Source organism: Festucalex cinctus, chromosome 1 (genome assembly GCF_051991245.1).
Source record: "Festucalex cinctus isolate MCC-2025b chromosome 1, RoL_Fcin_1.0, whole genome shotgun sequence".
NCBI lineage: Eukaryota > Metazoa > Chordata > Actinopteri > Syngnathiformes > Syngnathidae > Festucalex > Festucalex cinctus.
Genome location: NC_135411.1, coordinates 63391253 through 63415158, shown reverse-complemented (window position 1 = coordinate 63415158; position 23906 = coordinate 63391253). Strand labels below are relative to the sequence as shown.

The 23906-nt window shown below is 39.9% G+C and overlaps 1 protein-coding gene and 1 long non-coding RNA gene across 8 annotated transcripts in view; both read left to right on the top strand.

The window, feature by feature from the left end:
- The window catches only part of LOC144004148 (RNA binding protein fox-1 homolog 2-like), a 78155-nt gene extending 55211 nt beyond the window's left edge, over window positions 1–22944 (top strand). For 5 of the 7 annotated variants that reach the window (XM_077501174.1, XM_077501138.1, XM_077501165.1 and 2 more), the window contains 7 exons: window positions 8274–8361; window positions 8548–8604; window positions 8869–9022; window positions 12451–12493; window positions 17320–17426; window positions 17717–17792; window positions 20436–22944. In XM_077501174.1, coding sequence (XP_077357300.1) covers window positions 8274–8361; window positions 8548–8604; window positions 8869–9022; window positions 12451–12493; window positions 17320–17426; window positions 17717–17792; window positions 20436–20480 — 570 coding nt within the window. In that variant the 3' untranslated portion in view covers window positions 20481–22944. Of the gene's footprint in view, window positions 1–8273; window positions 8362–8547; window positions 8605–8868; window positions 9023–12450; window positions 12494–12895; window positions 12939–17319; window positions 17427–17716; window positions 17793–20435 lie in introns of all 7 variants that reach the window. The other 2 variants (XM_077501146.1, XM_077501155.1) reach the window with 2 other exon arrangements.
- On the top strand, window positions 2779–8266 carry LOC144004180 (uncharacterized). The gene is made up of 3 exons (XR_013279227.1): window positions 2779–5315; window positions 5813–5868; window positions 6562–8266. It is a non-coding gene; the product is annotated as an uncharacterized LOC144004180 (long non-coding RNA).
- Window positions 22945–23906: the final 962 nt, after the last annotated feature.

Genomic DNA, 23906 nt, shown 5'->3' with positions numbered 1-23906 from the left:
GATTCTTCCCTTGCATGTAAATTCTCAAGCTGTTTGTTGTACATATTAGTTTTGGTGATGGGGTTGTGTTTTGTTAGCATGGAATGTTGCACCAGGGTAGGTCACAGTCGTCTTTTCATTGCAATTTGACTGAATAACTACTCTGTGATTATTTGGAATGTTAATCTGTATAAAAATAAAACATTTTGTTGAGTCGGCATAACTGTTGACTTGTTGGTACATGCCACTGCGAGTCTTAACCAAGCATGTATGTGGCCAAATTTTGATAGGTGGAGAATTTCTGCTAAGTTCTGTTATACTTTTTTTTTTTCCTGGACTAAAACTCTGCGCTGCGAAGAAATCACTTTGCTTCAGACCTCCAATGTATCCATGCAAGTGGCCCAATTACAACTAACTTTGCTCTCTACTAAGCTAGCTCTGATATTACATTACTAGCCCGGTGTGACGATAATAATAATCCAAACTAGCCACAAATAATCTAGCTATGCCCTCTCAGTTGGATCTTACTTATAATCAGCAAATCCTAACATGTTTTCAGACTGTATTTGAACTTGATCATAGCTGTGATTGATTTATGCTTCTTATGGTCCAGTAGGGATGCACCGATATCAGTACCGGTGTAGTACTCATACTCTTGAAAATGCACCGATAGATACCACTTCTGACACACTGTGTTGTACTGTACCATCTGGGCAGAAGTTATGTTGGCCTTGTAGAGAAATTCTATTGTAAACACAGGTGACGCCACTTTTTATGCTTTTCGAGTGGCAACTAATGGAGCCGTCCAGCAAGTACCAACATTTGAGGCCCGTCATGGGCTCAAACCTGCATTGCTTGGTTCCGACCAAGCAAGCTAAGTTCCCATCATGAAGCCACAGCGGTGGCACATTGAATAAACAAAAGTAAGCGATGGTTCAGTAAAGTTTAAATTTAGTTGCCCTGTCGCAGTTTCATATTATAACGTGGTATTCTCAAGAACAGTTTTATGTCTTTTGACTCACTTCATTTTGTAGTTGCCGCACAGTGGTAACATGGTGTCCATATTCATACTAGCTTATAACCAAAAGACCATGTTATTCTGTTTGTTATTTCTTCTTCACCTCTTATCTATGTGTGCCTTTTACATACGTAGTGTCTCAGTATTCAGACACAGGCATCACATAACTAAAGTGCCTTGTGTTACAGGTTACATTTCAGTGAAATGTACGGCAAGACTGTTAAGAAAAACATGTCGTTGGATATTAAAATGTCAGTTTTTACCCAAATTGTTTCTAAAGTGTTCCCTCACTTTTCAGTGAGGTGAATTTCCACGATGTCTTTTTATTTTTATTTTTTTAATAATAAGGTTAAACATATTTGCTTGTCATTTAAAAAGGTTTACTAATTTTCTGGATGGACAATTACTTATTTTATTTATGTTTAAAGGAAAAGTATTGTCATTAAACAAGCTTCCGGTTTCCGCCAGCATACTTCCTGTTTGTAAATAAAGCATGTCGCTCTTCCCGCAGCACTTTGGAAATGCAATCTACTGCCATCCACATGGAATTGACCTTATCGTAAACCATGCCCGCATGACCAAGTAAGCCAATCATGACGCGTTTGCGACGGCACGTGCGTTTTGCTGCGGATAAACAAAAGCAATCCAGCTCCTGGTTGTGCATTGCGTGGTTGTCCAAAGCCACGAAAAAAAATCAATAAAATGGTTAAACTCTGTAGTCAGGGCTTGTGTAAGAGTGATAACCGTTATCCTAATCGACTAACCGGCATCCTGCGGTAGTCACCGCTTGTGTAAGAGAGACACTGTCCGGTTTATTCCCTTCCCTAAACCCTCAAACAACTACGAAAAATGTCCGTGCTTGCTTTGAAGAGAAATATCGGTGTCCTGAAAATACCTGACCGAGAAATCATAAGGAAGATCCGACAACTGCCATTACAGTGCATGCCGTTTCACTAATCATGCCCGAACAGTGTCAGAGGGGAGGAGTGTGCCACGGTAAGGTCAGTTATCAAGCAGGAATGCTGTAAGCTTCTTTTTAATATACTTTAGGCATATGAGTGTGTATCTTAATGCTTATTTTTGTTTAAATGTTATGATTCCGCCGACGTAGGCTACTTCCTGTTTAGGAGCGAAACAATGTCGCCCTTTATGGAGCAGTTATAGAAATGCAGTCCATGCCATCTATGTTGAATTGTCAAGCAGGAATGCCGTAAAATTCGTTTAATTATACTTTATGCTTATGAGTGTTAATATTAATGCTTATTTTCATCGAAATGTCGTAAATGCCTCGAAGCACCTTCGTTTTACAATGGGCAATCGTGTATGTAGTAATTGACTTATTGTGTTATGGAGCCAAATTAAAATCCGCGATAGAATGAATCCGCAATAAGTGAGCCATGAAGTAGCGAGGGAAAACTGTCATAGTATAATATTTTGGGTGTTTTTTGTGTAGCAGTATTATATATTTGAACGTTGTTTTGGTTTAAAAACACATTTTCATCGCTATTGCAAGACTTAATGGCATTATCACGTACCTCAGCAAATACTTAAATACTCAATTTGTACTATTAAAAAAGATGTATTGGTGCATCCCTGTTTTGGAGAAAGTGATTTTAAATCTCTTAGACCACAGCACACCCCTGTTCAACAGGCGGAAGCACAACCACTCATCTCATTACGCTCTCATTCCGTCGCGCGCTTTAAGTTGTGTATTGGCCCATCATCTGTGAGATGGAGTCTTTTTTTTTTTTTTTTTTTTTTTTTTTTTTTAAAGAGCTCAGAATTGTTCATTCGGTAGTCTTACCGATTCAACGTCTTATCATCATTGCTCTTTTTTTTCTTTTCTTTTTTTTTGTGTGTGTGCGTGTGTGCGTGCGTGCGCGTGCGTGTGCGTGCAAATACGTATAAATTTATACTCATTAATTCACCTAAAGCCTTATAAATATCCCATTACCCTTCGCCTTAACCAGGTACTTCAGAATCTTGCCAGAGTCGTGAAGTTTAAATGGTCAGGAGACCAGAGAAAAGGTCAGAAAAAAATAAAGAGAAAAGAAAGATAAATCAAAGTGAAATCCAGCACCGACCAAACACTTCCTGCCTTCCCCATGATTACAAAATCAAAGTCTTACGCCAACCCCGGAAGCCTCTAAGTTCCAGCAAATTTAGCGAGATCTCAAGAGACCAGAGGAAAAACTAAAGAGAGGAAGGAGGGAAGGATCGATAAGGCAGAGTGAGATCCATAGAAGCCAGTACATCCAATCCATCAAAGTGAAATCCAGCACCAACAAAACCCCTTACAAAACCAGAGTCTTATGCCAACCCCAGAAACCTCAAACTTCCAATAAATTGAGATCTCAAGTGACCAGAGGAAAAACTAAAGAGAGGAAGGAGGGAAGGATAGATAAAGCAAAGTGAGATCCACAGACCCAGCACCCACTGATTCAAGGGGCTGTGGGAGGGAGAGGCTACTTCTGTTTGAGTTTCAGTAGATGCTGGTGCGATGGATCTGGCATGCATAAGGACCAGAGATGTGAGATGGAGTCTTAACACGAAGTGTCAGCTCCTCCGCAGCGCAGAGTTTTAATCGGGCATTTGAACACAAGCACTAGCGTGTGTCACAAATGGTGTAGTTATGCATGTTTAATCTCATCCAAATGGGGCTCATCTGAGTTTGATCATCACTGCATGGGTATGTGTGGAAAAACCTTCTCAGCCCCCACTTCTCCATGTTGCCACACACTTCTCATTTGGGCAGACATTGACCATAAGCAAGTTCAACCCTCTTGTGGCAGATCAAATATTAAAATAATTACCATGTTCATCAATGACTCCAGCCCCAAAGCTGTGGACTTGACCAGCTCCGTTTTGATATAAAAACACAATTTGCAATAAAATGGATGACACAAATTAGTATGACACGTTTTTTTTTTTTTAAGGTGTAATAATTTGTAGATTTAACTTGAAAGAGAAAAGGCAAAAAAAGTTTGCACTTTGGCCTTTCCATCCTTGTCCTTCTTACTGTCATGTCATCCTTGTCTTCCTACACTCTTAACTCTTTCATTACCAGTCACTTTGTCTTTTTGTCATTTTCATTATTTCACTTTTATTTGCAACCAATTGCTCTAATCTGTTACAATTTTATTGCCATTTAATGTCTCTTTTTTTGGTTGACTCTAGATTCTTTATAGCACTCTTTTTTTTTTTTTTTTTTTTTTTTGGTGACTGGTCTGGAAAAACTGAAAGTTGTTTAACACAAATCAATTTTCCAAGTCCACTACTGTTCTCTTGTGGATTAACTTTACCACATCAAGATGAATCAACTCATCTTCACATGTAACTGATGAGAACCTTTACCTTTTTTTTTCATATAATGGGTAAAAATTTGTTCTATCTATTAGCTACATTTTTAGCCCTTTGCCAGTGGTTGGGTTATGTTTCTCAATTCGGGTCCTCAGCGCCCCCCCCCCCCCCAGCCAGACTGTTCTCCATGTCTCCCAATTCCCAATGCAGCTGATTCCAATGACAGCTAATCAGCCAGCTCTGGAGAAGCCTGATAACGATCCTCACCTGTGTTGCAATTGGGAGACATGGAAAACATGCTGGCTAAGGGGGCCTGAGGACCGGAATTGAGAAACACTGGGTTAAAGCAAGGTTGGCTCAACATTACATTCACATTATCACGGCTTCGCGCCTTGCTGACAAATAAGGCTGCAAGCAGTAGCTGTCATGGCATCTCAACAAATATGTTCCGGGAGCTATCACAAGCTTGCTTTAATGCAACCATGTCACAAAAAGTGCGTTTGGATGCAGTTTTTCGTGATAAAGCATATATATTTCTCATTCTGACCACTACAGGTGCACGGTCCAGTGTTTATCAACCCTGGTCCCCGGGGCACACTATCCAGCCTGTTTGCCATGTCTCCCGGTTCCAACCCAGGTGAAGATCGTTATCAGTCTTCTCCAGAGCTTGCTGATGAGCTGTCATTGGAATCACCTGTGTTGGGAGTATAGAGACATGGAAAACTTGCTGGATAGTGTGCCCCGAGAACCAGGGTTGAGAAACACTACTTAATAAAGCATTGAGGGCTACCATTCCCTTTCCCTCCTCTGTCTTCTTTCTCTCTCCTTCTCCTCTGAACTGCAACACTGCTGCTATCAGGTTTTTATTTGACATGGATGGTGAGGGGATGACGTCTAGCTTTCTTTTGTTGCCTGGATTATTTGTTCCTTTATTTATTATATTTTTTCTGTTTCCCTGACGACTTCTGTGTGTTGTTGTCAGTCTCCATGGTAACCGCTCGCTGTTTCTGCTGCAATGGTAAGTTGTGTACAAACGTTCATCACTGAACTGATCCCCTTTCCACTTCACCCCCAAAATGGGTCTCTTTTTTTTTTTTATCAACATGTACAATGCACAGATTGTGAAGTTACCATTGTTATTCTCTCATTCTCGGGAGCTTAAACTCAGGCCCACACATTTTATTTACCTACCAAGATAGACAGCTGTTGTACATATCATTTTACACTCACAACATGGCACACACAGAGACCATATGCAACAGTCGAGATTGTGTAACAGTAATACTTTCTGCACCCATTCCCCCCCTCTTCCCGCGCCATGCCATTAACACCTCACTGGGAATGATAGAATGTAATCACCCTCCTCTATGCAATGACACAGCTTTCCATAGTCTTTCTGCTTATCCATTAGTGGATGAAGTATTCATCCTATTGATTAATTAAAATATATATATTTTAATATATATGTAATATTTTTATATATATTTAGTTACTGTTCGAACACTTTTCTTTCAGTGATTGCAGACCGCTGATTTCTTCATTTTATTGACCTGCTCGCCTTTTGCATTCTAGTAAGTTTGACCCATTTAAAATGGTGATATATGGAACCGTCATATTCTTCATGAAGAAATTCTAATTGGTTCCTAGATTCCATTAAAACTTTGGGATGCTCTTAAAACAACTTGAGCCCCTTTGAATATAAGAAAACCGAACTCTGTTATTCCTTCCAGATTTAAGAATGACTTTACAACCAACCAATCTTATTGTTGCACTTTATTTAACCAAATACAAAATACCTTGTGGACATAAAGTGGTTGATTCTGCCTAAATTGTAGTTGACTAACACCAAGACCCACCAGGACTATCCATAAAACAAATCCCCTCTAAATCTGTTGAATGCTGTTTGTGTTAATAATCCCATTAGAAATGAAGCCAGGGTCCTCCAGCTCACCAATCAGGCTGTGTTGTTGACCATATGCGTCTCTAAACCGATGCGGGGTTTACGTTGCTGTTTTTTGGGGCTCTATTTTGCTGCTGTTTTGTTTTCTTCTTTTGGTTTGGTATTCTTGTAGTGGATTGTCTGTGTATTAGTAGTTGTAGTGATAGTCATAGTGTACTGGTCTTAGTTTGTGACACACAGTTCTCTGCCTGGCACAGTGTCTCATGTCCATTTTATTTCTCTCCTTTTTGGGAATGAGAATTGCTCTCTCTCTTTCTCCTCCTCTCTTAATTCTCTCTCTTGTTCTATCATCTCTCACTCTTAGTTCCATCCATCCCTTGGTGCTCTGTTTCTCAACCCACCATATGAGATCTTCAGGAGAATGGTCACCAGATCTAATTGAATGATGCACCTTCATATACTTAAATATATATATATTTGGATTTAAACATGTTTTTGTGTTGTTCATGTAATATGATCCCTTGTCTTTAATTTTGTATATGGACTGGCTGTGTTCTCTGTACTTCTCACCTGCATCCTTTCCTCTCAACACACCTGTTTTTACCATTTTTGTCTCATGTGTTTGATGTGGGAGTGCTGCGGTTGTTTTGATTGGTCTCTATGCTGCATCCGACGCTTGCTGATTGGCTGATTTTTCTTTCTAGTTTTTTTTTTTTTTTTTTTCCTTCTTACTCACTCTTGGTCATGTGATGCGCCCATAATTGGCTGCCTGTAATTTGTGTTATATGATTATTGATTTTGTAAAAGAAATGTTTTTGCACCCCCATTTACTCTCCCTTGTATTGTTTGTATTTGTTTTTAGGTGTGTAAACCCCACAGATTTGGTTTCATATGGAACTGAGATTATATTTGATCTGGGTCTGTTGGTTACAATGGACTGGGTGGGGATAAGGGACAGGAAAGTCTGTTTTATTAACCTTTTAACATTTTCAGATTTACCTTCCATTTGCGTCTGTTGATTTGCATGATTTCCTGTCAGGTTACCCTCTTCCATTGGTCATTCATTGCACAAACACAGCCACATATTGGAATTTTGAAGTTGAAGTTTACACTTATGCTCCATTAAACATCTGACATGATGCACTTTTGCTTTGATACAAAATGTTCCACATTAATGTATTTACTTGGCTCAGACGCCTACAGCAGTTGCATTAGACAGCTAGGCAAGCTAAGCTAATTGAATCATTTGCCACTGACCTTGTCCTTTGCAATGAGGGGGGGAAAGAAGGCAAACCTCATTTCCATGTGAATGAAGCTCAGCAGATAAAGAACATGACTCAGTTAGAGAGGCAATATGGATGGCAGTCCGCGCCATTAATGGTCTCTAAATGGGAGCACAGCGTCTATGAGCACACAAGTACTCTCATTCCTTGGTCTCACTTCTTCTTTGTCAGACACACACTTTCCCCTCATCTTGCTTAAAGGTCATAAATCCTAGGATTGTGGCACAGTCAGATTTAGGAGCTTGGGCAGAGGGCTAGATTCTCTTCTTCTTAAAGCTCATCAAAGGCAGATGAGGATAAATTACGGAAGCGTAGCGTGATCGCTTCAAGCTCAGAGATGAAGAGTACTAATCAGCCATCTTGGATAGGATAGCCTCTTTATTAGACTGAAATATCTACCACCATGCATTTGTGCATGCCAAAAAAAATGTCCTCCTCTCTATATAGTCTCTGCAGCGCTATAACCAGTTTAACCTGTGGCAGCACTCACATCTCGCAAGGAATCGTCAGATCTTTACCAGACAGCTCGCTCTTAATTGCATGACAATGCGAAATAACCACAACTGTACCCACCCACTTTTGTACATAGTCATCATCAAGTGACACTGCAGATTGACTAGGCACGCATACTTGCAGCACAGAATCACAGGCAAACCAGTGTAACTATTATCTAAAAATACTACACAACATAGCATTGGCCGTCTCATGAAGTCATCTACATTTAAGTCTGCTTGAGTGTGGTCTGTCCAGTTGTTGTCTTTGTGCCTTTGACTGTGTGTCCTTCCATTGCCAGGTGAATAACGCCACTGCCAGGGTGATGACTAACAAGAAAATCGTCAGCCCCTACCCTAATGGAGAGGCTCTGAGCACGCTGCCTTACGGTAACAACCACATTGACCCACTAACGATGTGGCATTGAACTCACCTAATAATCCAAAACAAACTAGTTGGTCTGTGTTCTTGGCTCAATTCCAAATCTTCAATGCTGTTGTGTTTTTTGTGTCTATGCTCTTGAAAAACTGCAACTCCTCAACTATTCCCCAACGCTCTTCCTCTTTGACGTTCAGCAGGGTGGAAATTGAGCCCAATGGTCGGGGCTGTGTACGGACCAGAGCTCTATGCAGGTAAAACGTTCATCCTAATTCCTTATTCACATTCATACCCACCTTCCAGTCTTTACTTTGTATTAATGCACTGCTTGCCTAGCACTTGTCCCCGCTGCTGCTTATTAAAATGAATCCCTGAAGGCTTTAGTATATCTCTTGGCTTTGTTCCATTGCTTAACTTCACTCTGTGCCTCCACGTTATATTCCTCTCTGTACAATATAAAATCACTCCACATCCCTATACATTACCTTAAAACCTTTCTCTTCCGTCACCCTCTCCAGTCCCAGGGTTCCCCTACCCTTCTGCAGCTGCAGCAGCCACGACAGCAGCGGCAGCAGCTGCATTCCGAGGCGCTCACCTTCGTGGACGGGGGCGGCCTGTCTACAGTGCTGTGCGGGCAGCTGTGCCTCAGCCTGCTATCCCCGCATACCCTGGGTAGGAATGTTACAACTATTACAGTATATGTAAGAGTTGGCGACTTCACATGATTTGAACAGTGGCGGGCGGTGCTTTTGTTGCCTGAGCTGTCAGTGGGGACTTATTTAACTTAATCTACATCTTAAAACTACCAATGGCATGCAACTTGTGCAACAAAAGTCATCTGGAGCAGGGCCGAAGCAAAATATAATATATAATAATATGACAAAGGCATAATTTGGAAGCAGACTATATGATGTTCATAGAAGATGATTATTTAATGTGCAGATTGCTCAAAGCACTTGGCTCTGACTGACCAATCAGAGGACAGAAAAATGCTCAGTGGGCCAGCTCAGAGGACTCTGGAAGACAAATTTGAAATCCGATTGGTTAAAGAAACTCCCATTGCTAATATAATTGAACTTAGGTTGGCTAGCGCCACTGATATAGAAGGCCCTGGCCATCAAAGATTGACATTCTAACACATAGCGGCTGAAATCCAATTGGACAGTAACATCTTGTCGTTATTTTGAGATTCATTTTCCACTTTCTGTTTGAGCAGATGTGTTTTTAACACAGCTATGCTCTTGCAACAGCTCAAACATTGTTCACACTCTCCTCAGAAATAAATCTGTGTCAATTGGACAGCAGCTTATCAATGATTGGGACTGCAAGCACTGAAGCTTGATTTGAATAAACAACCATCTCAGGATTTGCATTAATGCAGATACAGCCATCAATGCATTTGCACAAACACAAACCAGCCACGTGCAGTCATTATGCTTAAGCAGACACCTTGCACACCCATTTGCTACTAATTATTCACATTTACTATGTCACCATAGACTCTGCATGTTGCTGTGCTGTGATTGCTGTATAATGGAAATTTAACTGCTCACATATTCCAATCAAAGCACAACTGACATCTTCATGTCCTTGTGGCTGCTTAAGAAAACGTTTACACAAAAAAGATGGAAATATCTTCTCGATGTCTGAACCACTGAAGATTTCAACACAACCTTTATTGAATTTATCCCTCCAGAATAATCAATTTCTAAACATCTACCATTGTCACTATAAATTGCTAGTATAGCTAGATGAACAAATAAATATTTTTAATGAAAAAAAATCATTTTTAGACAGATTAAATTGAATAAGTTCCCGTGGCGCACCACCGCCCTCTATTGTTGTGGTGTATAACCAGCTTGTTCAGGTTGTTCGAGACTTTTTTTTTTTTTTCAGAATCAATTGAAGTTGTATTTCTTCTCTACGACGGCGTATTAGGGACATGTATAACTATTTTTTTTTTTAGGGAGGGGAGAGGTATAATATTCCGAGACAAAGAACACAAATTTATGAAAGAGAGAAAATTGCAAATTTGCGACATTATGAAGTGGCAAATTTGCGAGAAAAAAAAACTCGTAAACTTAGGAGAAAAATCATCGCAAATTTGCGACATTATGAGTTGAGTTGAGTTGAGTTGAATTATAAGTGCCTAATTTGCGAGAGAAAAACTTATATACTTGGGAGAAATAAACTCGCTATATGATAAAGTTGCTATCTTTGAGAATTTGTTTTTTTTTTTTTTTTTTGTAAATTTGTGAGAAATAATTTCGCAGATTTGCAACGAAAAAAAACTCAGAAACTTGACAGAAATACATGTAGCGTAGCTTTAGTCTGGACGAGGTGCTGGCTTTGTCCACCAGGAGCACTCTATAAAATGAAAAGGCAGGATGGAGACGGATTTCTTCTGAAACTTTACTCGTCATACATGGCAGCTACAGCGACAACACTTCATGACTCCCTATCAGCTGACTAACACTAACCAATCAAGAGCTAGCATACTTTAGGTAAATGCAAGTGAATGACAGAATGCAGCAGATTCGACACATCAACTTAGCTGTTTGTACAAAAAATACCAAAATGTATGAATGTGTAAATAATTATAAAAACATAAATGTACGTTAATATATATTTTAACAAATTTTACTTAAATGCTTGATTCTCAGGGTGTAGACCTTCGCAAAGCGAGTCATCTTCGTCTCGCTGGCAGTACCCAATGATGCAAAGTGTGAATGCTTAACATGATATGGTTAAAGCTAGGGGTGTGAATTGCCTAGTACCTGACGATTCGATTCGTATCACGATTCACAGGTCACGATTCGATTCGATACCGATTAATCCCGATACGAATTTATAAGTCGATTGTTGCGATTTTTTTTCATTCAAATTTAGAAAATACTAATCAGTAAGCTTGTAGAGTGTAAGATTTATATGAAAATGTATTATTTATTTATCTGAAATTTCAGTCTTATAGAGGTTGTAATCTGTTTCATGTTTGAACAGCATTAAAATAAAATATTAAGGCTTAATGTTCCGTTCATATAACATTCTTCCATGCTCAAGGTGTGAATCCTAACCCGAAGTCAGACGTTTTGTTGAATATTTTTCCATTAAAAATGGAAGTTTAAAAATCGATTCACACACACAAAAAAAAACAAAAAAAAGGCAATGATAAGACGTTGAATCGGTAAGACTACCGAATGAACAATTCTGAGCTCTCTTAAAAAAAAAAAAATAATAAAAAAATTGATTTTTTTTTTATTGAATCGATTCGAGAATCGCGCGATGTAGTATCGCGATATATCGCCGAATCGATTTTTTTTAACACCCCTAGTTAAAGCTATTAGTATCTCCTTATTTGAAAACCTGACCGAAAAGTATTCAGAGAAAGTTTCTGAGCTTTGTCTCGCAAAGCTGGGAGTTCATTTCTTGTATTTTTTTTTTTCTTACAAATTTGCAACATTATGAAGTGGCAAATTTGTGGGGGGTTTTCCGCATAAATTTGTGAGGGGTTTTTTTTCTCGAAAATTTGCGACATAAAGTGGCGAATTTGTGAGTTTGTTTCTGTTAAATTTGTGGGCGGTTTTCTCACAAATTTGCCACTTTATGATGTTGCACATTTTTTAGTTTATTTCTCATAAATTTTTGAGTTTTTCCTCAGAGTAATACCTCTCCTCTTTATAAAAAAAAAAAAAAAAAAAAAAAAAAAATGTATCCGTGGCCCTAATACGCCGTCGTACTTCTGCATGCTGCATGGGTGTGAAATAATTCTCTCTCTCTCTCTCTCTCTCTCTCTCTCTCTCTCTCTCTCTCTCTCTCTCTCTCTCTCTCTCTCTCTCTCTCTCTCTCCCCCCTCACTCACTCACTCACTCTCTCTCTCTGTCTCCCACTCACTCTCTCTCTCTCTCTCTCTGTCTCTCTCTCTCTCTCTCTCTCTCTCTCTCTCTCTCTCTCTCTCTCTCTCTCTCTCTCTCACCCTCTCACCCACCATGGTTTTTGGGATTGTGCACCACTTTGTTTTTGCACTCCTGGCCCCACTCCATCTCCTCCTTCTCCACATGCCCCCTCTGTGTCTCTTCGTGTTCTTCCTCTCTCTCTCTTAGCGTGGTGTATCAGGATGGGTTTTACGGCGCCGCAGACTTATACGTAAGTAAACTCACCGCCCACCAGCACAGGCTCTGTTCTCCCCTCTTCTCATGGCTTTCTCCTGCGTTTCCCCTCTGGGTGTGATTCAGCATGTTCGTCCTGTCATTCGCAACACAGAGCTGCCAGCTTAGCCAGTGGACAAGGCTGTGGTGAATTAGTGCTAAGCAGTTTCCAGAGTCTTTTTGAAATTACCTACTTATATGTTGGTTAGCAGGGGCAAATAGTGATATTTGAGTCTGGCTCAGGTCAATCTTGGCTGAACTAATTTGAAAATAAAATAATTGGAGTGTCACTACAAGCTGCTCTGTGGGTGGATGAAGCGGCTTTGCAGTCGTATGAATAAAGTGTGTGTGTGTTTGTGTGTATCCAGGTTGACAACGGTTGTTTCTGTTTTCTCTATAGACTAGTGTTTCAGGACTCAGTCCTTAGTCCCAGATTGTCTCAGGTAGGGTCAACTGAACACCAAACCCACAGTGTGCATTGCTTTCCTGTACTTCCTACTCTGACCTTACAATCATCTTCTGATCTGGTCTGGAACACATTATCTTTTCGTAGATCTTCTATTGCTTTCAATTATACATGATTTTGTTTTTTTCGTTTTTACTAACTCACTGAAATGTGCACTTTTGTGATTGTGGAGTCTTTACTAAAATACTAAATAGTTTTTATTTCCAATTTCACTACAGAGCCTCATCTGGTTGGTTAGTTTTTGTGGAATTGTCTACCACTCCTATTTTTTTTACTGAATACAAAATGTAAAACGAAATAACGGAACCAAGATGCCCTGAATGCCAACTTTAAGTTGTGCTGTCCTACCTTTGAAATTGGAGGTTCCGTTCACAGCATGGTGTGTTCGCCAGCGGTGTGAGACACTCTGATGGCTTTCAGTTAAAATGGAGAACACGGTCTCTTCCTGATTGTTATTCAAGCATGTTGTGCCGCATGCAGACAAGCTTTGTTTCTGCTAACAACTTCTTGCACTCACCCACCCATAAGGCCTTGCTTTCTCCCAAATAACCCAATCTTCTCCACACCGCATCCGCACACCTGGCCTCAGTGCTGAGTGTGCTGTGTTGCAGAGGGGTTCTTTTTCTCCTTTGCTCTGATCAGGTCACACAGGCGTTTGTTGTGTGTTTCAACCAGGTTTGAATTATCATTTTGGTCACACTTGCAGTCAGTGTTAGATGGTTTTCATTGTCAGCAAAGGCCTTTGTAAGTGGTTTTGTCTGCGCGTGTGTGATCCTTTTTCCAAATCTACCCCTCTGTTTTCTTTACCCTGTGCACATGAAAATGTTAACTGTTGGAAAATATTAAAAGATGTATCTGTGTTATTGTTCATATTTCCCAGACAAGACGTTCATTATTTTCTCACATGCTTTTTGACCAGACAGTCAGACTTTTATGTAACCTCCAGCGTTTCGTTTTGTTTTTTTCCCCCATTTGTCCACTCCCTTAGTGGAACAATATCCCCCTCAAGTCCTTTTACTCCATTTTACCTTTCACCCTACTGGAAATGTGTTTATCATAATATTTATACAGTGAACCCCGTTTATTGTGGCGACTATGTTTCAAGCCCACTCACATGTGAAAATTGCAGATTTAGAGAGAACATAAACAAATCTTGAAATGTGTTTAACCCTCCCACAAGCTTTAAACAGGGGTGTCAAACTCATATTAGCTCAGGGACCACATAGAGGAAAATATATTACCAAGTGAGCTGGACCGGTTAAATCATGGTGTATAACTAAGTTAAAACCAATTGTCGTCAGTTATATACAGGTTTTCGCTATTTTCAGGCCAGACTTAAATAGTGGGCTCAACTAGATTCCAAAAAATAACAGGAATGCAAATGGTACGCAGCAACACTTTGCCCGTATGAGTATGGCCGTGTTATATTTACCTGTTTTGCATATACAGGCCTGTCTCAGAAAATTTGAATATTTGTAGATCTGATAAAGTCGTTTATTTTCTGTAATGTCATACATTCTTGATTCATTACAAATCAACTGAAATGTTGCAAGCCTTTTATTATTTTAATATTGCTGATTATGGCTTACAGCTTAAACAAAACTCAAATATCCTATCTCAAAATATTATATCATGAAAAAGTATACTAGTAGGCTAATCAACTAATCACTTGAATCGTCTAATTAACTTGAAACACCTGCAAGTGTTTCCAAATGAATCCAGAATGTGTGACATTTTTGTTTGTTTAATTGCATTACAGAAAATGAAGGACTTTTTCACAATATTCTAATTTTCTGAGACAGTCCTGTATATTGTTCCCAGAATGCATTGTGTAGCACAGTTAATGAAGTTATAGGACGTTAATCCATTTCATATGCGTTTGTGTTACCAGTAGCTGAATGTGTGTTGTGTTCAGCACGTTTGTTTGATTTATGTTGGTCTGTTTTTATTGTATTTATTTTTTTTTCCAACAAACCGTAAGATAAGGTTGTGTGGAAAATGAAATCCATGTCAATTATGTGTACAAGTTGCATTGCTCATCTGAGGATTGCTTGTGAAATTACAATTTTATATGTTTTGATTTTTTGCTGTCTAATTCATTGGTCCAACACTACTCATAGTTTACAAGATCATCTCACGGGCCGGATTAAACCACTTTGCAGGCCTGATTCGGCCCACAGGCTGTATGTTTGACATCCCTACTTTAAACACATTAAATTTATTAAGACACAATTGAAAGTAAGTTTAAGTATTCCTTAGTGCCTGTTCTCAAATAAGATGCAAAGCATGCTCACTTCAAGCTGTTCAAACTGACACACAAGTGAGAATTAAGCATTCTGTTTGCTGTAAACACCAAAAGTTGAGCCACACCATCTAATTTCTTTAACAAAAGTCCTCTCGCTTAATGCTCACACAAAATGTGAAACTCTATAGACCGGGCTAATAGGAATGAGCATACATGTTAAAGTAAATATGACTCTTGAAATTACTGCATAACCAGCATACAACAATTCTCACGACCATGTTTTCACTCCTCTCTGCTATGTGGGTACAAGAAATATTAAAATGGCAGAATGTGGTGTGGTATTACGCTGTAGTGGGTCCTCTTCATTCTCTTAATTATACTGCATCTATTCCAATAGATGTCAGTGCTTCCTGGCCTGTTGTGTAAGAGCATAGTACTACACTGAATTCGCATTCTAAATTAGGACATGTATCGTACACTTTATAAATCCATAACAAGCAAGTCAGCAGTTTAACGAGTGTGGACGCTGAACCGCACATAGCAGTAGTGTATTATCGGTGTCTGTGAGAATTGGCAAGAACTATGTTGTAAACATTTTAGAAGGTACTGTAAGTGCAACACATGTACAGGACTGTACTGAAATGGTGGGCTTCCACTAGCTTTTTTTGGAATTATTATTATTATTTTACAAACCCCTAATTAAGTTGGGATTGTTGTGTAAAATGTAAACACAATCAGAATACGATATGCAAATCCTTTTCAATCTATTCAACTGAATATTTTTATTTATTTATTCGTTTTTTAATATTCTCATTTAGATTTTGCTACCTGCAACACCAAAAATAGTTCAGACTGGGGCATGTTTACAACTGTGTTATATCACTTTTCCTTTTAAAAACACTCAATAAGTGTTTGGGCACTGAGGACACTAATTGTTGAGGCTTTTTAGTTGGAATTCTTTTCCATTCTTGCTGAACTCATTTGCTCCCAAAATACATTCTATTTTAAATTCTTCAAGTTTCCCAAAGATGTATTTATACGTTGTTGTTTTTTTGTTTGTTTTGTTTTATTTTTGGTTTTTTTTAAATACTAGAGCATACAGAAGGCTTTGATGCAGCCTCTGAATTGCAAAGAACGGTTGAAGAAATGTGAGTTAATACACAAACGGCCAGCAGGTGGCAGCAGAGTAAAGGAGATCAACCAGGACTATGTTGAAAAAAAAAGCTCAATTACTCAATTCTAGATTTGTGAATGATGAAACATAGCTATATTCTAATGCTAATTGCTGTAAAACGGAAACGGATAGAAATATACTTTTATTTTCCTGATAAAAGAAGAAACTAATCTTTCTTTTGATAGGTCCCACCCATGTTTTTATCGCAATAGAACACCATATTCTGTGGGCCTTGCAAAATCAGTCAAAATCCAGTAAAAGAGTCTGGAGTGAAGGGGGTTGCTTCTGTGTAAATGGCTGGGAGTGAATGAGTTAATGTACAGTACCAGTTGTTCAACAGTTTGGGGTCTCCGTCGCGGCACATACTGTCTTTTTGATAAGAGATTGGTCTGAAATGCTAGCCCGCCAATCTAGTACTCGCATCTTTTAGTACAAAGCCACACTGTTGTAAAACGTGTACAATTTGGCTTGGCATTGTCTTGCTGAAATAAGCAAGGACATCCCTGTAAAATATGGTAGCGTGTTGCTCCAAAACCTGTATTTCTTTTTCTTTTCAGCATTAATTTACCCATGCCTGAGGGATTATGTTGGTTTTCGGCCTTGCCACTAATATGTAGTGATTTCTCCAGATTCTCTGAATCTTTGAATATCATGGACTGGAAAGGATTTACAAATCATTGTATTCTGTTTTATTTCCATTTTACACAATGTCCCAAATTCATTGGAAGTAGGATTTGTATTTTGTGCTCTTTTAATTGTCTAAATTGAAAAGTGTAGATTTTTGCATTCTTCAAAATAACAAATCTTATGGTGTCTGTTGACATTTCCAGAGTACTGGACGTATAACAAAATATACCGTCTTATATATTTGACACCCCCATAGCCCACTAGTCCCTGTTGTGGGAGTCCCTTTCAGTTGTGCCGTACATGTGTCTCCAGGGAGGCTATCCAGCTGCCGCCGCCGCCGCTGCCGCTGCTGCTTATCGCTACACTCAGCCCGCGGCTGTAACCGGAGCAACCGCAGCAGCTGCCGCATACAGTGACAGGTGAGGACAAACACCAGCAAACACATGGCTCACTGTACTGCAGAGGCGCTTGAGATGCAGCCCCTTTCACACAATCGTGTGACGTTGCTTTCACTTCCACTAATTTGGGAATGTGGAAGGAGATCGAGCTGCTATATTTCCAAGAATTGAAAATGCAACTGACAACCATAGCAACTCAATATTGTGTCAGTGCGACATTGACCAACTGACTGATTGGGTTTGCTCGTAAAGTGTGTGTACAGCAGTCAAACGTGTTTTACAACTTTTCTGCCTTGTGTTTGTGCTTCTAGTTACGGCCGGGTTTACACGACAGATCCATATCACGCGTTAACCCCTGCTGCTGCTGCCTATGGAGTGGGAGCCATGGTGAGAGAAACCATGCAAACACGACCAGCTACGTTCTACATGCATTTCTGTATTTATTAGAAGAAAACTATAGAAACATTTTGAGAGTGCTGACAAAACTGCAATTTTTACAACATATTCACTTGAGCAAGGCAAAGGCAAAGCAACTTTATTTATGTAGTACATTTCATACAAGGCAACTCAGTGTTCTTCACACAAGTAAAGATACAACACCTACAAGCATAAACAAACACAACAGTTGCAGTGAGGAAAATAAGTATTTGAAGTTGAACACCCTGCGATTTTTAGTACTCCACTTTGAAATCATGGAGTGGTCGGAAATTTCCTCATAGGTGCAGGTCCACTGTGAGAGGCACAATTGAAAATTAAAAATCTGAAAATCACATTGTATGATGTTTAAAGAATGTATTTGTATTTTAGTGCTGAAAGTAAGTATTTGCAGTCAGCAAATATTCTGGCCCTCAAAGACCTGTTACTGTGCCTTCATAAAGTCCACCGCCAATGCACTTATTATTCTAATTTAGCAGCACCTTTATGAGGTTGTTAGGTGCATAAAAAACACATGTGCCCCCCCCTACAATCTGTCAGACTACAAGTGCTGCCAATGGCAAAACCAAAGCGCTTTCAAAAGACACCAGGGACAAAATGGTAGACCAAAAGGGACCCTAGAACTGACCCCACATGTCACGGCCATTCGATCAGATTCAAAACTTCCAATAGTCACAAAGTAACTACCGTATTTTTCGGATTATAAATTGCAGTTTTTTTTCATAGTTTGGCCGGGGGTGCGATTTATACTCTGGTGCGACTTATGTGTGAAATTAACACATTATTATATCATTTCACATGTTATTTTCACACTAAACTGCAAGAGGGCGCTCTAGGCCTGTGTTGATAAGTTCAACATCGCATCGTCTACCTCCCAAGTTGGGGGAGTTGTTTAAAAGTGACACAGAGGATGAAGATTTCATTGGATTTAGTGATTTGGAGTGAAACTGATAGTTTGGTAAGATTGTTAGCATGTTCTTTATGCTAGAGTTATATGAATAACTTGTAGTGATGGGAACATAATTCACCCACGGAACGTTGGGACGAAAGGAGGAGTTCCGGGTGGGAAGGTTTTGTTATGTGGAAAAGGGGAGTTAGCCTGTTAGCTTCTAGCTGAGTGGGGAGTTGCTGTTAAGACCTCAGAAGCTGATGTCAATAAAACGCCAGCCTTTGGCTCCGTGCTTCAACACGCCGCCTCTGACTCCCGTCACCGACTCACTCCTTAATATGTTACGTCGTTACTGACATTACCAGGCATGTCAGTCATGTAACGTTAGTATAGCGTACACTTATTCAGCCTGTTGTTCTCTCTTTTATTTTTATTTTAAATTGCTTTTCAAGATGACATGTATGTTCTTGGTGTTGGATTTTACCAAATAAATTTCCCCCAAAAATGCGACTTATACTCCAGTGCGACTTATGTATGTTTTTTCCTTCTTATTTATGCATTTTTTGGCTGGTTCGATTTATAATCCGGAGCGACGTATAATCCGAAAAATACGGTAGTAGAAAATAAAATGTTTTGGGGTTACTTGAAAAATATACATGCATACATTTTTAAAATATTAGTACGTGGGAGTAACTGACTGATAGGAAGCCATTGTTGTTGCCGTACAAATAAATATAAACCACATTTTCAAAAAATTCAGATTATACAGTGTATGAGGTCAAACATTCCGGGAAGAATGTGTTCAGATTTTAAATGGAAATTCAGTACATGTATAAGTAACATGAATAATTCTACGGTGTAAAACTTGTATGGTGACTGGTATTCACCATCATGTTTGTTTTAACAGTGATTACTTGAAACTAAACCTTTGTTAATCTCATTCATCATGACGTTATAAATTGCACCTTGACTTTGTGAGACTCACAATTGTCTGAATTGTACAAGCATGTGGGTCAATAGTATAATGCTGCATTCACACCAAAAGCAGGGGAGGCGTTTCGGCGGCGCGTTTGCATTGTAGTCAGTGGATTTCGCGCGCAGCTGAACGAAAATGCGTGGGGCAGCGCGGAGGACGCGTTCGGCGCACTGGGATGCGGTGCGCAGCAGTGAAATCCGCACCATCGTGTAACAACACAGCCAGCCGGGACAGAATGGTGAGCAAGGAAGTAGCATACAAGTGCTGGTAAGGGTATTTAGCAGCAGTGTTTATCATCTATGCCAAAGCTATTTTTAGCGCAATTGCCAGCCGCCATATTGCCACTAAGAAAGCGAAAGTGCTATCACGTACCTCAAAAAAGAAGAAAATAATGCCACGGCTGTTTAGTCCCAGGAAAGAAGTGGAAGTAGTCGGCAGTGCTCACTTTTTGTTGACTCGCTAAAGTGCTTTACAGACATTGTTCAACAAGGGACTCGCCTCCTCCGCTCCATTGTTCACGAAAGCACGAATGAGCGGCAATCATTCCAAAAAACTACGCGGTGAAACGCTCACGAAGGAAGCGTTCCAGTTCGCCTTTTCGGTTTTGGTGTGAACTCAGCATAATGATTAACTTGAAGTGCAGTTCTCTACTGAATTTGTGTGAGTCCACGGCAACTGCAATCTATAATAATGGCCCCAATGTGACTGTTGTTTCTCTTGTCTGTTTCAGGCCAGTTTATACAGGGCGGGATACAGTCGCTTCGCTCCATACTAAAGCCACAAATTACACCCAAGGAATTTCTTGTCTCTCCAGAAGCCTTTTTTAAGCTCTTTGTTTGGCAGACGCACCCTTCCATCTCTTGCTGGTGGACTAGAGTGACAACCTCCATTCTTCCCCCACCCCATTTTATTTTTTTTTTCTATTGGCAAGAGAGCTCGTTGCCACATCATCAATTCTCCTTTCTGTCTGTCTGACAAGGATCTAATGAAATTGGCACAATTTATGACCGCTAACTTTTTACAAACGCTATTGGATCTGTTGGAAAGAGACTGCTCCTGCTTGATCCTCCACACGACACTACACCGTTCTCTCAAAATCACCCGTAAACCCACTCTAGTCCCTGCGCACCCACTCCCACAGTGTCCTTCAGTGATTGAGCTGCCACAAGTACAGCATTGCTAGTAAAACAGACACGAAAACACTACATTGAAGAAAAGCGACGCCCTTCTGCCTTGGCACTGTGGCGCGTTCGTCGAGCGCAACCAACAAGGGAGCATCTGACTGTCCAAGAAACGCCAAAACCGTGAGCAACATGGCTTCAAACGTGGAATTCCCAAAATGTCTCCATTCACCCAGGGGTACAATATGTAATGTTTAAGAAAAAAAAAGAAAAAAAAGTACAAATGTTTTCTTCTGTGTTACCTCAATATTTTGTTTATCTTATATGATTTTTGCTGCCATATATTTAACATGCCTTTATTACTGGTTCCATGTCATTTGAAATTTCAGTGATGAACCAACACTAAGAGGAGGAAGGTTGCTCTTGTGCAACCCCCTCAAATATTTCCTCAGTGTCAGACTTTGTAACGCCACCAGTGACTGAACCAGCAGATGGGTGATGACGAACACACCCCCAAGACCTGGAGAAAAAAAACATCTGCATTTTGCCCAATAAAGTGAGTCCTCCTCATGCTGCTGGTCGCATGAAAGAAGCAATTCCCATGTTTTTGGCCACATCTGGACACAACAAATAATTTTTCAGTTTTCTCCCATCATCCCGTCTCTGATTTTTGGTAGGAGGCCTGGCCAAGTTTGTTCCATGTAATCCACCTCCATATACTCACACTATATGTTATTGTTATTATTTGCCTTTTTTGGTTCCAAAGATTTTGTTGTTGTTGAAGAAAGCACATTTTAGACTTGATATATTTCTCTTTTTTTGTGGTTGTTTTGCCTGTACTTGACGATGATATATTTTTTTAATTTCTGAGTTTAAGATGTATTTTTCAAGGTTGAAATAGTCCAGTGTTGTCCGCAAGACACATTTCAGAGGTTTGCAGCACTTTTGGGAACCTGCAATCGATACAAGTCACGGAATATTTGTTCACATGCTGATAATTGACTACATTCAAAGTGTTTAGCTGCAAATTGAAAACTGACAGAGGTTGGAGTCACATTTGGGAGATAGGATGTTTGGAATTGCCAACAAGCGAGGCAAAAGGGACAGGAGTGTTTCCACTTGGTGACGTTGTGTGGATGGTAAACAGTAATATTGAGCTGAAGAGTAAGCCTATAGTTAACAGGACACCTTGTTTTTGGTTTTTCCTTTTTCCGGAGGTGCTCAAGGAGCAGAACCCTGTGAGGATATTTTGTATGACTGTGATACTGTGTGCTGTAGTGAGTTTTTGATGCTTTTTTTTTTTTTACCCCCTCGTAAGTATTATTACAAGTGTTGCTATGCATGCTTTGCTGAGAGGGCAGATATGTCAGACAATTTTCCTTTGCGCATGACTTCAAATCTTAGTGCTGGAGGATAAGGTGGAGGTGCACAAGTGAGCTGTTTTTTTGTTTTTTTTGTTTTTTAAATAGCATAGACGAAGACGCGGGAACCACTTTGGGATGCTCCCTGATAGAAAGTGAAGGAGGAAGGTGGAAAAGAAAAGGAAGAAGTATCCGAGCCCGAAGCTGATTTCAGTCTGCTTTAATAATCTGGCTGATCTTGGCCAAATGCCTCTGAGGTCGTCATGGTAATCAGCAGTCATATCAGATATGTTGAAAGTTTAATTTGGGATGTCCACTTTGATAACAGTGCTAAGGCAGGCCCACTGTGGGTCACTTCAAAATGTTGCCTGTCAGTGGGGGAAAAAAAGAAAAAAAAGATGTTGAGTGCACAAAGTGCTCTATGTTTTTTCTTTGGAGGAGAACTTATGAACAGTTGAGGGGGAAAGCAAAACTTTATTGTTTGAATGACAGAAGCCAATTTTCCACACAGTCGGTCCTCAACTCTGACCCCTGAATCCTTGCACTGTGCTGGCATCAAAGTGGATGCTGGAACATTTGTGACCAGGGATGACGGAAATGCGTGTGAATTGCATGTGGCCTCTTTTCTGTATCACATGCGACTTTTCAAGTGACTTTTTCATTTCACAATGTTTTATTTTGCCATCCTTGTATCTGCCTTCTGTTTATTCTCCATTATTATTGAATGTATATAATAAACTGTTTGGTTTTTATACTGCTTTGTGGATTTGAGTGATTGCTTCCTGCTTTTTAGACCATGTTTGTGTTTAAATCGCTTGAAAATCGCCTACAGAAGAGAGAGGGGAAAAAAGGCTGTTTTCATTCACTGCCCTGTGAGATGAGAGGAATGCCGCAGTCTTCTGATGACACACGTGAAAGGCGTTCTTTGCAGCACATTAGCTCATGTGACTCGGATGATAGATGGGGGCAACCGTTGTGCGCCATTAACGCTGCTTTTGCTCTGCACCAAATCTACTGTGCCAATCAGCTCCTCCATCTCATCCTTTCTAATTTCTGTTTAGAGAGGGCGGGGGCCAATCTGGAAATCATCTTTAAATGTAAATGTGCTGCTAATGGCTGTAAATGGGTCGGATGTGGCGGCAAGTCTTGTATGCCTGCTAATTGCACTGATGCACAAGGGGACAATTGGCAGTTTGATGGGAATTCTTGCTGACTGATTGGAGGTCTGAATGTGTCTGATAGGCGAAGGCATTTGTGAAGTGATGAATTGACCTTTGCACGTTGCAATGTCACTGAAGTGGGGAGAAATGAAGCAGAGATTGTCATTCATCTTCCATCCATTCATTTCAAATGCTTATCCTGTTCAGGGTCACTGGTGAAATGAAGCTTGTTTCAGCTCAATCGCGTTATATCCTGGACTGTGCTGGTGCATAAACAATATCAGAGGCACTGACCAACTTTCACAACCTAAATTCTAATGTGTATTAAATTAAATTTGTATTAGTTTACTCCCAAAAGTCTAATTTCCCTAATTTGTCAAATTTGTTTTCAGGCGCGATCTGTTGCCAAACTGTAACTGTTTGTTTTTTAACCAATCAAATTTCATATTCGCTTTAAATTTCCGTCCTCTAGTTGGGGTTAATCAAAGCGAGTCAGGTTTGACTAGCAAAACTCGTCTGTAGTGAACTTCATTAGCATTTCTGGTGAGTATGCTGTACA